The sequence below is a fragment of the Trachypithecus francoisi genome, unplaced genomic scaffold, assembly GCF_009764315.1.
Source record: "Trachypithecus francoisi isolate TF-2019V2 unplaced genomic scaffold, Tfra_2.0 Lachesis_group2, whole genome shotgun sequence".
Taxonomy (NCBI): domain Eukaryota; kingdom Metazoa; phylum Chordata; class Mammalia; order Primates; family Cercopithecidae; genus Trachypithecus; species Trachypithecus francoisi.
In genome coordinates this window covers 13,730,141-13,742,582 of record NW_022681465.1, presented here as the reverse complement: position 1 = coordinate 13,742,582, position 12,442 = coordinate 13,730,141, and the positions used below count along the sequence as shown (strand labels likewise).

General features: G+C 39.3%; 1 protein-coding gene across 1 annotated transcript in view; it reads left to right on the top strand.

The window, feature by feature from the left end:
• The window catches only part of DNAH5 (dynein axonemal heavy chain 5), a 262,592-nt gene that overhangs the window by 207,153 nt on the left and 42,997 nt on the right, over positions 1-12,442 (top strand). The window contains exons 66-68 of the mRNA XM_033178810.1: positions 6,108-6,351; positions 7,662-7,776; positions 8,265-8,455. Coding sequence (XP_033034701.1) covers positions 6,108-6,351; positions 7,662-7,776; positions 8,265-8,455 — 550 coding nt within the window. The remainder of the gene's footprint in view (positions 1-6,107; positions 6,352-7,661; positions 7,777-8,264; positions 8,456-12,442) is intronic.

The window sequence follows — 12,442 nt, the reverse complement described above, 5'->3', positions numbered from 1 at the left end:
TTTACATATTTTTTAATCGACCTTTTTTTCTGTTGAGATGTTTGAGTTCCTTGTAAGCTCTGGATATTAATCCCCTCTTGGATAAATAGCTTGTAACTATTTGTTTCCATTTTGTAAGTTATCTTTTCACTCTGTTGATTGTTTCCTTTGCTGTGCAGAAGTTTTTGATATAACCCCATTTGTTTATGTTGGCTTTTGTTGCCTGTACTTTTGAGGTCTTATTCATAGACTCTTTTCCCAGACCAGTGTCCTGAAGCATTTCCTTTATGTTTTCTTCTAGTAGTTTTATAGTTTCAGGTCTTACTTTTAGATCTTTGATCTATTTCGTACTTTTAAAATTCCCTTTGGAATATGTCACCGTTTACATAAGAATTTTACATTGTAGCCTTAGAATTTATATAGAATACTTAGTGCAAATCTTTACTGTTCTGTCTATCTATCTATCTATCTATCTATCTATCTGCTTGCTGAAAGATAATCCTTTTGGTGGGAAGGAGATTTACGGATAAAATTATTTTGATTAACTTTGCCTCATCATATTAATCTGAAAGAGTCTTATCTTCTTCTAATGAATTGGTGGAATGAAAGTAATCATTTAATACAAATATGTTTAAATCAGCCATATAGATGAAAATATGCCTATAACCATATCCCTAAGTAGGTTTTCAATCTTTTAACGTTGAATGAAAAACAAGCAACGATTGTTCTATTTTTTTTTTTTCTCAGGTAACCTTTCTTTTGTCAATAACTTTCTGGTGCCCAAGTATTTGGCCACTTGTTTCTATTTAATATACAGATTGTTTTTGGGATTCCAAATAGTACTTTAAATTATATTATTTACTTAATACATTTTTTTTCATCCATTTCAGACTTTGGGGAAATGTACTTCTTAGCTTTATTTTAATCCTTTGGGAATATAGGCAATTATTTTAATCGATAAATTTGTTAACAATGATATTAAATTGACCACAGCCATCTTAATAATGTTCAATCTTTTTAGTTACTATTTTTTTTATCAAGAATTGAATGGTTTGCCACTCATCGTATACATCATTACTATGTTTATTTTATTAATATTTGTTTCATAAGCAACATGGAGGCATGATTTTAACCTCAATTCCATAGTTCTCAAGTAGAAATAAGATTAGAAAAGTAGATTGTGACAGGTTTTGCCAACTATGTTGATAATTTTGGACCTTTCAAAATAGGTAAGGGAGATCTCCTGAGTGACTATGAGTGGAAAAGCGTCAGCAGGAAGACCAGCTTTGTTAGAGTAGTCTATGAATGACAAGTAAATTCTCAAGTAGGGCAGTGGTTATGTGATTGAAAACATGGGCAGAAGATAAAGGTTTGTGTGCAGGAAGAATTGATAAGACCTGGTGCTGCTTTTGAGTTTGACAGTCCATGCTCTCATTCCCAGTTGACATGAAAGCATTCGTCCCTAGCATTCTAAGTTCTCCTTATCCCTTTTCAGCTACTTTATTATGCACTTTCATGATAATATGTGAAATTCAAAATATCATTTATCGTTTACTTTGTGCCACATTTCGACTTGATTTTTCAAACTACTTATTTTTACAATAAGCATTATCATGCTTCTGAAAAGTTGGCCAGAAATTAATCAAGGGAGAAGATGGAAGGGAAGAGACATTTTGAGCAGTTATCATAATCTAACCACTGCCTTAGCTGCATTACTGGCTATATCTTCACCATTATCCTATGAGCAGTTTTTACATACATTTTGTGGATGAAAATACTGAGGCCTGCGGAGTTTTAAAACATGACAAATGTCATGTAGCTGATGGGTTTTGAGAGCTACAATTCAAACATATGTCTTCCTGATGTCAAAACCATCAGTCTTTCTACTGCTTTACATTTCTTCCCTTACCTGTCTTCAGGTGAAGACCTTTAAATGCTCACCTTTAGGAACTCAGAAATGATAGTGATAGTGTGTGAAATTTATAAATATGGCAATAAAAATTGTTTGAATTTTCATTATCACTTTTATTTCCTAGTACAACCATAATGTGAAGGCTTTTATTATAACTGCTTATGGAAATGAATTTTATAGCAGCCATTAAATGTCACTTGTTTGTACTCATTTCTACGTTTTCTGAAATTTGAAATTCTCATCTCGTGAATCAATGAATTGAAATAACCACTAAGGGAGCTTTCATATGTAACCAGATAACAGATGGAAACAAAGATGGTAAGAGCAGGTTTTGCTTGAGTTGCTACATCTTCAAGAGTTAAGAATTGATACAAATCCTGAACTTTTGTTTTGCTTAAAGAGGGAATTCTTCCTTTGCTCGACTGGCCCCAGACCTGATTCACTGTGCTCGGAGTGTGAGTTGAGCGTCTGGTGGGGTCTTACCGACTCAAACCATTCAGTCAGTGGTGATTAACTGGCTGAAACATAAGGCAGAGGCCACTGGTCTTTGCTGTTTGCCTTCATGCAGTTTTGTTAGCACATCCTTTATTTTTAACGTCATGGTTTTCAGAGAGTGAGCATTTCCACATCTGTATTTCTGCTACAAAGACTAGACTTTCCAGTTCACTGTGTGTTTCAGTTTATCAATTGGATGCAACATTTGGTCATTCAATTTGCAGTGTTAATTGAGTGCCTACTATGTACCAGGCTTTGTTTCTCTGACTGGAGAATTTATCAATGAACAAAATAGACTCGAAGACCCAACTATCCCTGGAGCATAACATATAATTTATGTATTATGTTAGAAGGTGGTAAATGCCATAAAAAGTACAGACATTGGTGAGCAGGAGAGCTGGAGAGTCAGCTGGTGGGCTAGCATTTTAAAGAGGGTGGTCACGATGAGGCTCACTGAGAATGTGACATTTGAGGAAGACTTGAATAAGGGAAGAGAGTGAGTTATTTGGAAGAACAGACTTGACAGAGCAGCAGCCAATGCAGGGGCCCTGAGGCAAGAGAGTTCTTTATGGGTTTGAGACAGTAAGTCTCAAAGTGTGTTTGCTGGAATAGCAGCGCCACATCACATGGGATTAGAAGTGCAAATTCCCAGATGCTGTTCCAAGCCTATAGCACAAGCCTTCCAGGTGATCCTCATGCACTGAAATTTGAAAACCACTGATGTAGGAAATAGCAAGTGTGGCTGGAGCAAAGTGAAAAGTGGGAGAAAAGTAGGAAATGAGGTCCCAGCAGTAATGAAGGAGGGGGCAGCTTGGTAGAGCCTTATAAGCCTTGGTAAGGTCTTTACCTTTCATCCTGAGTGGAAAGATTGGCCATTGGAGGGTTTTGAGAGAGGAAGTATGTTTTAGTAGCATCATTGTGGCTGCTGGGCTGGAAGTAGACCGGTGGGTAAGGCCAGGGGTAGGGAGACCTGTTTAGACCTCCTAATTTAGAGGGGAGGTGACGATGATAGTTTAAACCAGTGTGGTGATAGTGGAGGGAGTGAGAAATAATTAGATTCTGAATCTCATTTTGAGGTGGAGATGATAGAACTTGCCAATGAATTTGTTGTTGAATTTGAGGAAAAGAAAATGACCAAGCAGAGTTCAAAAGTTTTGGCCAGAGCATCTGGAAGAATAGTGTTGCCACTTGCCAGGCTGTGGAAGGCTGAGGTGGAACAGGTTTCAAGGGAGGATCAGACGTTTTGTTTTGCTGATGGTGCTAAGTAGGAGATGTCTCTTAGATGTCCAAATGGAGACGTTGAAAGGAGATATGATCTGAAACTGAGATATAAACTTGGGAGTTATCAACATAGCAACAGAGTTTAAAACAAGATGTAATTCGTGGAGTAGTATAGGGATAAGTTTCTCGTAAGTATAAATTAAGTACCAAAAATGAATACTTGGAAGAGCCACTAAAGGGAAGAACTTGCGTAATGGTTAACAGCAGTTTGGGCTAGGTCTGGCCTCTCCTTTCCCTCCATGTTTGTGTGCACACTGGATCATAACAAAGGTAAATTGTGTAATTAATCGTGTAATCAATGAGTAGTCCATTATGTTTTATATGCTTTCATATGATTCATCACTGCATCACTTTAGATTTCTGGCTCTCTCAATAGGGAGTAGAATCTATAAAACCTACTGTATTAGTCCATTCTGTCACTGCTATGAAGAAATACCCGACTGGGTAATTTATAAAGGAAAGAGGTTTTATTGACTCACAGTTCTGCATGGCTGGGGAGGCCTCAGGAAACTTACAATCATGGTGAAAGGTAAAGGAGAAGCAGGCACCTTCTTCACAGGGTGGCAGGACAGAGTGAGTGCAAGCAAGGGAAGTGCCAGATGCTTATTAAACCATCAGATCTTGTGAGAACTCACACACTGTTATGAGAACAGCGTGGGGGAAACCGCCCCCATGACCCCATTACCTCTATCTGTTCCCACCCTTGATACATGAGGATTATGGGGGTTCCAATTCAAGGTGAGATTTGAGTGGGGACACAGAGCCAAACCATATCATCTACTGAGTCATATCCAGAGTACTCAATTGAGAATATACATTTCTGAAGCTGATCTAGAGATTTGAGCTTGGTACCATACATTCAGGTAGCTGCTGTGAGTCCAGTCGAACTGTCAGACATGCTCTCCTGTGATTTTGCTGTTTGTCACCTGCCCTTAACCCTCGTTTCCCCATATTTTACTTATAATGAATTGTACATTATAAATGCAGTTAAATGTGGGTAAATTGTCAATGAACTCCATATCCAGGAAGCTCTTCAGATAAACTCTCTTAATACATAAGTTTCATTTTAAATTTGTAAATATAATTTATTTATTGTTCTTTCCATTTTAGATTCTTTTCTTTAGCGTCACAGATAGAGTCTCTCATATAGCAAGTTGATATCCATGTACAGTTTGACTTGGTGCCAGAAGCATATTTCTCTTTTGTCCCCCTACCTTTGGGCTTCCTCTTCCTGTGGCTCGCTTGGTGTCACAAGTATTTCTGCTTCCCCCACCCTTGCCACCAGCTCCATCTTTTCTTTCCTTCTCTTCCTCTATCTCTCCCTCTCCAAGCTGCCAAGAGGAAGAAATGGCCAATAAGGATAATAGTCCTCCAAGGCTTCACTCTCCCAGCTGTCTACAAATCTCCCTCAGAAAAGATGCAAAACTTTTCTGCTCTTGGAGACAACAGCAGGCCAAGAAGACTTTTTAACTTAAATGTGCTCGCAGTTGCAGTTCAAGTTGCTTGCCTGAGATTTCGGAGAGTAGTTTTTCACAGACTTGTATACTTTTTCAGTTAGCAAGTTTGAAATAACACATTTAAACAATAATGGAACCCTCTTAAGAAAGTAGACAGAAGAAAACCTACATAATCAGAGATATATATCTTTGTTTTCAAATATATGTCCCCTTCAAAAGAAGGTTATATGTATAATGTTAAATATAATCACAGCAATCACTTGAAACTGATTTGACTTTAGAAAATAAATGGGTGATTAGAAGGATGCTGGTAGTATTTTTTGCCGGTTTCATGTTGCCTGGCACCTATTCTTCCTTCCTCTGTTACTTCTCCTCTACATTTTAAAAAAATTTTATTTTTAATTCTATTTTATGTTAGATAGAGTCTCACTCTTTCTTCCAGGCTGGAGTGCAGTGGCGTGATCTCAGCTCACTGCAACCTCCGCCTCCCTGGTTCAAGGGATTCTCCTGCTTCAGCTTCCCAAGCAGCTGGGACTACAGGCATGAGCTACCACGCCCAGCTAATTTTCTTGTATTTTAGTAGACAGGGTTTCACCATGTTGGCCAGGCTGGTCTCAAACTCCTGACCTCAAATGATTCGCCTGCCTCCACCTCCTAAAGTGCTGGGACTACAGGTATGCGCCGCCACGCCCAGCTATTTTTTTTTTGTATTTTAGTAGAGACGGGGTTTTACCATGTTGGCCAGGCTGGTCTCAAACTTTCGACTTCAAATGATCCGCCCGCCTCTGCCTCCCAAAGTGCTGGGATTACAGGTGTGAGCCACTGTGCCCAGCGCTTCTCCTTTTTTGATGTCCATATTTCCTGCAGTTGATTATGATAAATACAGTACAGGAACTTGAAAGCAGCCATGTAGTTAATGTCTTAAGGAATACTCAACAGGAGTTGTTCATTGAGGTAGAAAATATATTTGTGCAAACTAATAGGAATTGGAGAAAGAAAGAACTCATCTGATGGAAGATGTAACTGCAAACAAAAGAAGAATGAAGGAACTAGAAGATAACTTGCTTTACCGCCTGACAAGTACCCAAGGGTCCCTGGTAGAAGACGAGAGTCTCATTGTTGTGCTGAGTAACACAAAAAGGACAGCCGAAGAGGTGACACAGAAGCTAGAAATTTCTGCTGAGACAGAAGTTCAAATTAACTCAGCCCGGGAGGAATACAGACCTGGTGAGTTTGGTAATGAAAGACAAATGTCACAGGAAAATGAAATGAGAGAGGAACGAGAATTAGAGAAATGGAAGGATGTGAGGGAGTTATACAAATGATTATGCAAAGTGGAGGTGTTTTGTGGAATTTCTGTTGGGAAATGTTCAGTAAAATGGAGGTCAAAAATTTTTGTAATGGTATCCATTTTCTGAGTTCTTGTCATTCATGTTAGTAAATCCTTTAAGATTCTCATGAACTTATTTTGATGTTAGAAAGTAAAGAAGGAGAATTTTTAAAAATCTGATGACTGCAAATTAGTGAAATCTGAGGAATTAGTGCCCAGTTGTTTGTTGTTTGGTAACACTATGTTGGTATTTTGTTTATAGTTTTTGTATTAGGAAGGTAGTTCTGTGGTCTCATGGGAGATTTTTATCCTTAGCCACCAATTTGCAAATTGGCCTTGTAGAAGAAAAACCTGCTAAATAATTCAGTTGGATTGGCTATCTTTTAATATTTTATTATTCCTTTTAACAAATAATCAGCCAGACGCGGTGGCTCATGCCTGTAATCCGAGCACTTTGGGAGGCTGAGGTGGGCTGATCACCTGAGGTCAGGAGTTTGAGACAAGCCTGGCCAACATGGCAAGATCATCCTGGATAACATGGCAAAACCCTGTCTCTACTGAAAATACAAAAAAAAAAAAAAAAAATTAGCCAGGCATGATGGTGGGTGCCTGTAATCCCAGCTACTCAAGGCTACTGCACTTGAACCCGGGAGGCGGAGGTTGCAGTGAGCCGAGATCACACCATTGCATCCTGGGGACAAGAAGGAAACTCTGTATCAATAATAATAATAATAATAAATAATTAAACTGTCATTTACTGATAGGCAGAGGCATCATCTTTGCAATGGGTCGTTTTGCAGACTTGAAGCCCAGGTGAGGCATGGCTTCTTGCTGGAACTTAAGGATGAGGTCCCTAATGGCTACCTCACTTGCTGGGTGTTAAACACACAACCTTTGAAATTTCTTTGGTTGTCTTTTCTACCTGCAGTAAAAATAGAAAAAATATTTTTATGAGGGTCTAGAGATTCTAAAATGAGAAGTGCCATTTAATAAATACAAATAGCTGACTACTTACAAAGTGTTGTAAATAAGAAATACATATATTGATAAGTGAGTATCGCTATGTATCCCATATCTGGTAGGCAGCCACTGATAAGATATAAAAATAAAAGTTGTTGTTTTCATTTAGAGTTTAGGCTGGTCTCTTTGCATGGGTCATTTATTTTCCTCTCTCGTAGCACATGCAACCTTGCTCTTTGTTTTCCAGTGGCTACACGGGGCAGCATCCTCTACTTCCTCATTACCGAGATGCGCTTGGTTAATGAGATGTATCAGACTTCGCTTCGCCAGTTTCTGGGCTTGTTTGACCTTTCCTTAGCCAGGTACGTCAGTACTCAGGAAGCTAAGCTGAATTCTATATCTGTGCACCAAAATAATGACATTACATTTATAGCTTCCTTCCCCTTTGTTAGTAAGAGTCTTTTTCTTTTTTTTAAATCTCAGATCAGTGTAATTACCAATGTGTTAACAAATCATTCTGGTTCACCATTTTATGCCCAGAGAAAACTCTGCCAACTATTCATCCATTGATTTGATTCCTTTGTCTTCGTGTGTTTCTGTTAAACAAGAAAATTCCCGAGATCTTGTTGTGAGTGATAATGCCCTGCAGGTGGAATTGATTTAGACAACATTCAGGATTCTGTTATGTTATTTCATGTTGAGAGTATGCTTGTTATTTTAGATTTAGGAGGCTTACTCTTGATGTGTAAAAATAAGTATTCTTCCTTCAAAGTTACTTAAAGACAATTGTTTTTACAGACACTTGAAAAGGGCAGCGGGATACGCCTGATATAAATGTTCTCTTCACCAGGTCTGTCAAGAGCCCAATTACAAGCAAGAGGATTGCTAATATCATCGAGCACATGACCTACGAGGTTTATAAGTATGCTGCCCGAGGGCTGTACGAGGAGCACAAATTCCTGTTCACCTTGTTGCTTACCCTAAAGATTGACATCCAGAGGAACCGAGTCAAGCATGAAGAGTTTCTCACTCTTATTAAAGGTCAATATAAGAATACAGACTATAGCACACAGGTTCAGATGGAGGAGTGATTGTGAAAACCCTTTGCAGTACATTTTTTGGTTATAACAATTTCCTTGCATTATGTAAGATTGCATTTAGATGAGATATTTTATTTGTTCTTTTCTTGAGTGATAACTATCTATGGAGGACCTACTGTATACCTGGGCATGGAATAGGTATTTGGGGCATGTCAGTGAACAAAAACCCTTGAAAAGCATATATAGATTTAGGGAGGGTACGGAAAATAATAGTAAAATAATAAATGAATTTTATGGTGAGTGGGAAGATAGTAAGTCCTATGGAAAACAGAACAAGATGAGAGGGGTGGGAAGTTAGAAGATAGTAAGTCCTATGGAAAACCGAGCAAGATGAGAGGGGTGGGAAGTTAGAAGATAGTAAGTCCTATGGAAAACCGAGCAAGATGAGAGGGGTGGGAAGTTAGAAGATAGTAAGTCCTATGGAAAACCAAGCAAGATGAGAGGGGTGGGAAGTTAGAAGATAGTAAGTCCTATGGAAAACCGAGCAAGATGAGAGGGGTGGGAAGTTAGAAGATAGTAAGTCCTATGGAAAACCGAGCAAGATGAGAGGGGTGGGAAGTTAGAAGATAGTAAGTCCTATGGAAAACCAAGCAAGATGAGAGGGGTGGGAAGTTAGAAGGCATGTGAGGTGGGAGAAGCCTCAAGCTTTAAGTGGGGTATTTAATGGGGTGGCATTCCTAAGAGATCCATAGGTGGGCAAAGACCTGAAAGAGCAGGAGGTGCTGGCCATGGGGACATTTAGGGGAAGAAGGTTGAAGCAGAAGGGATGGCATCAGGGCCTCTGGTAGAGTGAGGCTGGTGTGATGAAAATAAAACAAAGTGACTGGGTGATGAGTGAAGCGGATGAGGACACTGTGCAGCTCATCCTGTGGATGATTTATTCTGCATCTACTGAAGCATTGCTCACAGCCAGGTCCCCTGAGCCATTCAAACGAAACAGCCCAGTGGAAGGCTGGAAAACATAAATTCACTATCACATTCTTGAATGTCTTGAAAAAAGTATTTGAAGTAATGTGTGTCTTAGTTCTCAGTGCTATAAGAAATTACTATAGACTGGGTGGCGAATAAACAACCGACATTTATTTTTCGCAGTTCTAAAAGTTGGAAGTCCCAGATCAGGGTGCAGCACAGTGGGTTGTAGTGAGGAGCCTCTTCTGGGTTGTAGACAACCGTCTTCTCATTGCACCTTCACATGCCGGGGGGCAGAGAAGAGGAAGCAAGCTCTCTAGTGACTATTATAAGGGCACTAATCCCATTTCTAAGGGCTCTGCCATCATGACCTCATCTAATCATAATTATGTTTCAATGGCCTCACCTCCCAGGACCACCAGAACTGAGATACAGGGTTTCAACCTATGAGTTTTGGGGAGACACAATATTCATCCCATAACACTATGAAAATGATGCCAGGGTCTAAATAGATTCATCTAGTATGCCTTTCTAAACCAATTCTTTAGAAACAAGACATAATTTTATCTAGCAGGAGATTTTCATGCTTAACATGGAGAGTAGATTTGTAGGGGGACTTGAAGATGACCCCTAGGGGAACAGTAGGGAAGGAATGTGGATATGCACATGCTGTGCCCTGGTGGGGGTTATAGGTCCATAGTCTTACATATGCAAATGCATTTTTGTATTCATATACATATGCATGTGTGTGTGTATATACATGTATCTTATAGTAGCAACAAAGACTCATCTGTTTAGATTTGAACTTAGAAATGGTTAAATTATGGATAATCTCTCTTTAATTGTCTGTAACTATTAAAAGATTTACTGTTTAGCTATATATGAACTTTATTTTCCAAATTTCCTAAATCAGAATAAATGGCAGATGAGTATCTGGAAAGAAAGATGTGTAGATGTAAGAGTTGCCTTCTTTGGTGAACCCTTACTGTGTTACTGATTTCTGGCCTCAGTGACTCTAGTCCCCAGTTTCTAGAGGTTTTCAATGGATTGTTGTTCCTGTCATTCTCAACTCAGGCATGAAATGTATTTCCACATAGAAATAACTTCAAACAGAGTGTCCAGCTCTTGTTGAAATACTGTGAAGCACATCACAGTTTGTCTTGATGATAGCAAATGTAAGATTTAGAGTTAGGAAGTTGAGAGTTAAAATATCTGTTGGCTTTGTCACTTTCTTGATGAGTGATCTTGAGACGGTCATTTACCCTTTTCAAGCTCCAGTTTCCTAATCTGTAATACAAGGATAGTAAATCTACATAGTAGGATTATTGAAAATTTACACAATTTATGTAAATCCTGATACATAGGATACACTTAGCAAATGATGGGCATCTTTATATTATCTTCAGCACTTTAGTTATTTTGATTAGTCTGATGCTTGTATGGGTTGGACTGGTTGTCGTGGGTCTTTGACTTTCAACAGCTGTTTGTAACACTGCTTTATGAAACAGTTTCAGAGGAAACTTTGGAGCAGGATTATGTTGCAAATCTGCCCTTCAATCGTTAGGTTGATGAGAGCTAACTGGTGATATAAACTCTCTCTGTAAGGACTTTAAAATCATTTAATATAATTTAAAATGTTATTTAGATAGTGTTATGGGGCAAATGTTTGTTTCCCACTAAAATTCATATGCTGAAAACCTAAACCCCAAGTTATGGCATGAGACGGAGGGAATTTTGGGAGGTGATTAGGTAGTAGGGGTAGAGTCATGATAAGGGATGGATGGTCTTGTAAGAGAGGCTCGCCCAGGCACAGTGGCTCAAGCCTGTAATCCCAGCACTTTGGGAGGCCAAGACAGTCAGATCACTTGAGGTCAGGAGTTCAAGACCAGCCTGGCCAACATGGTGAAACACCATCTGTGCTAAAATCCAAGAAAAAATTAGCCAGGAGTGGTGGCTCACACCTATAGTCCCAGCTCCTCAGGAGGCTGAGGCAGGAGAATCATTTGAACCTGGGAGGTGGAGGTTGCAGTGAGCTGAAATCATGCCACTGCACTCCAGCCTGGGTGACAGAGCGAGACTTCCTCTCACGCACGAAAGAAAGGGCTGAAGAGAGATGCTAAATCCTCCACCACGTGAGAATTGCAGTGAGAATATGGTCTTCTATGAACCAGAAGTGAGCTCTCACCAGACACCAAATCACTGGTACCTTGAACTTGGACTTCCCATCCTCCAGAACTGTGATAAATAAATTTCAGTTGTTTACAGGCAGACTGCCTCCTAGAATATGATATTCTATTGTAGTGGCTGTTGAGCCCACTAGCTACAGCAGATTTCAATTTTTTTTCTTTTTTTAAAGACAGAGTCTTGCTCTGTCACCCAAGCTAGAGTGCAGTGGTACAATCACAGCTCACTGTAACCTCAAACTCCTGGGCTTAGGTGATCCTCCTGAGTAACTAGGACTACAAGCTCATGCCAGTACATCCAGCTAACTTTTTAATTTTTTGTAGAGATGAAGTCTCATTATGTTGCCCCAGCTGATCTCAAATTTCTGGTTTAAGCTATCCTCTTGCCTTTTCCACTCGAAGTCCTGGGATTACAGATGTGGGCCACTGTTCTTGACCTCAACAGTGTTTTGATGCTGGTCTTTTAGTCATTTCTAAGATGGGAAGGGCTCAGCCTAGATTATTCTCTAAGTCTGCCTTAGCTGTGACAATTTACGATTGTGTGGCATCGCTTGTATAAAACTTTCATTATAAGCGTGTATCGTTTTCACAAAGTATTATGGTAAAAACCCAAACTTACTTTTTTTGTTTTCAAAGCAAGAGTTTGAGAAAAGAAGGAAACAGCACAATTCTCAATCATCTGGACAACTATTTCAAATTATTCCTTTCTCAGCTGTTTGTCTTTCAAGGGTCTATTTAATTTGTTACCACATTATTCAGGAATATGTCCTCTCCCCCAAGTTACAATCACTATTTGTGCCAAATTGTGTACTTTGGGAGCGTGCAGGTTAGTCAAA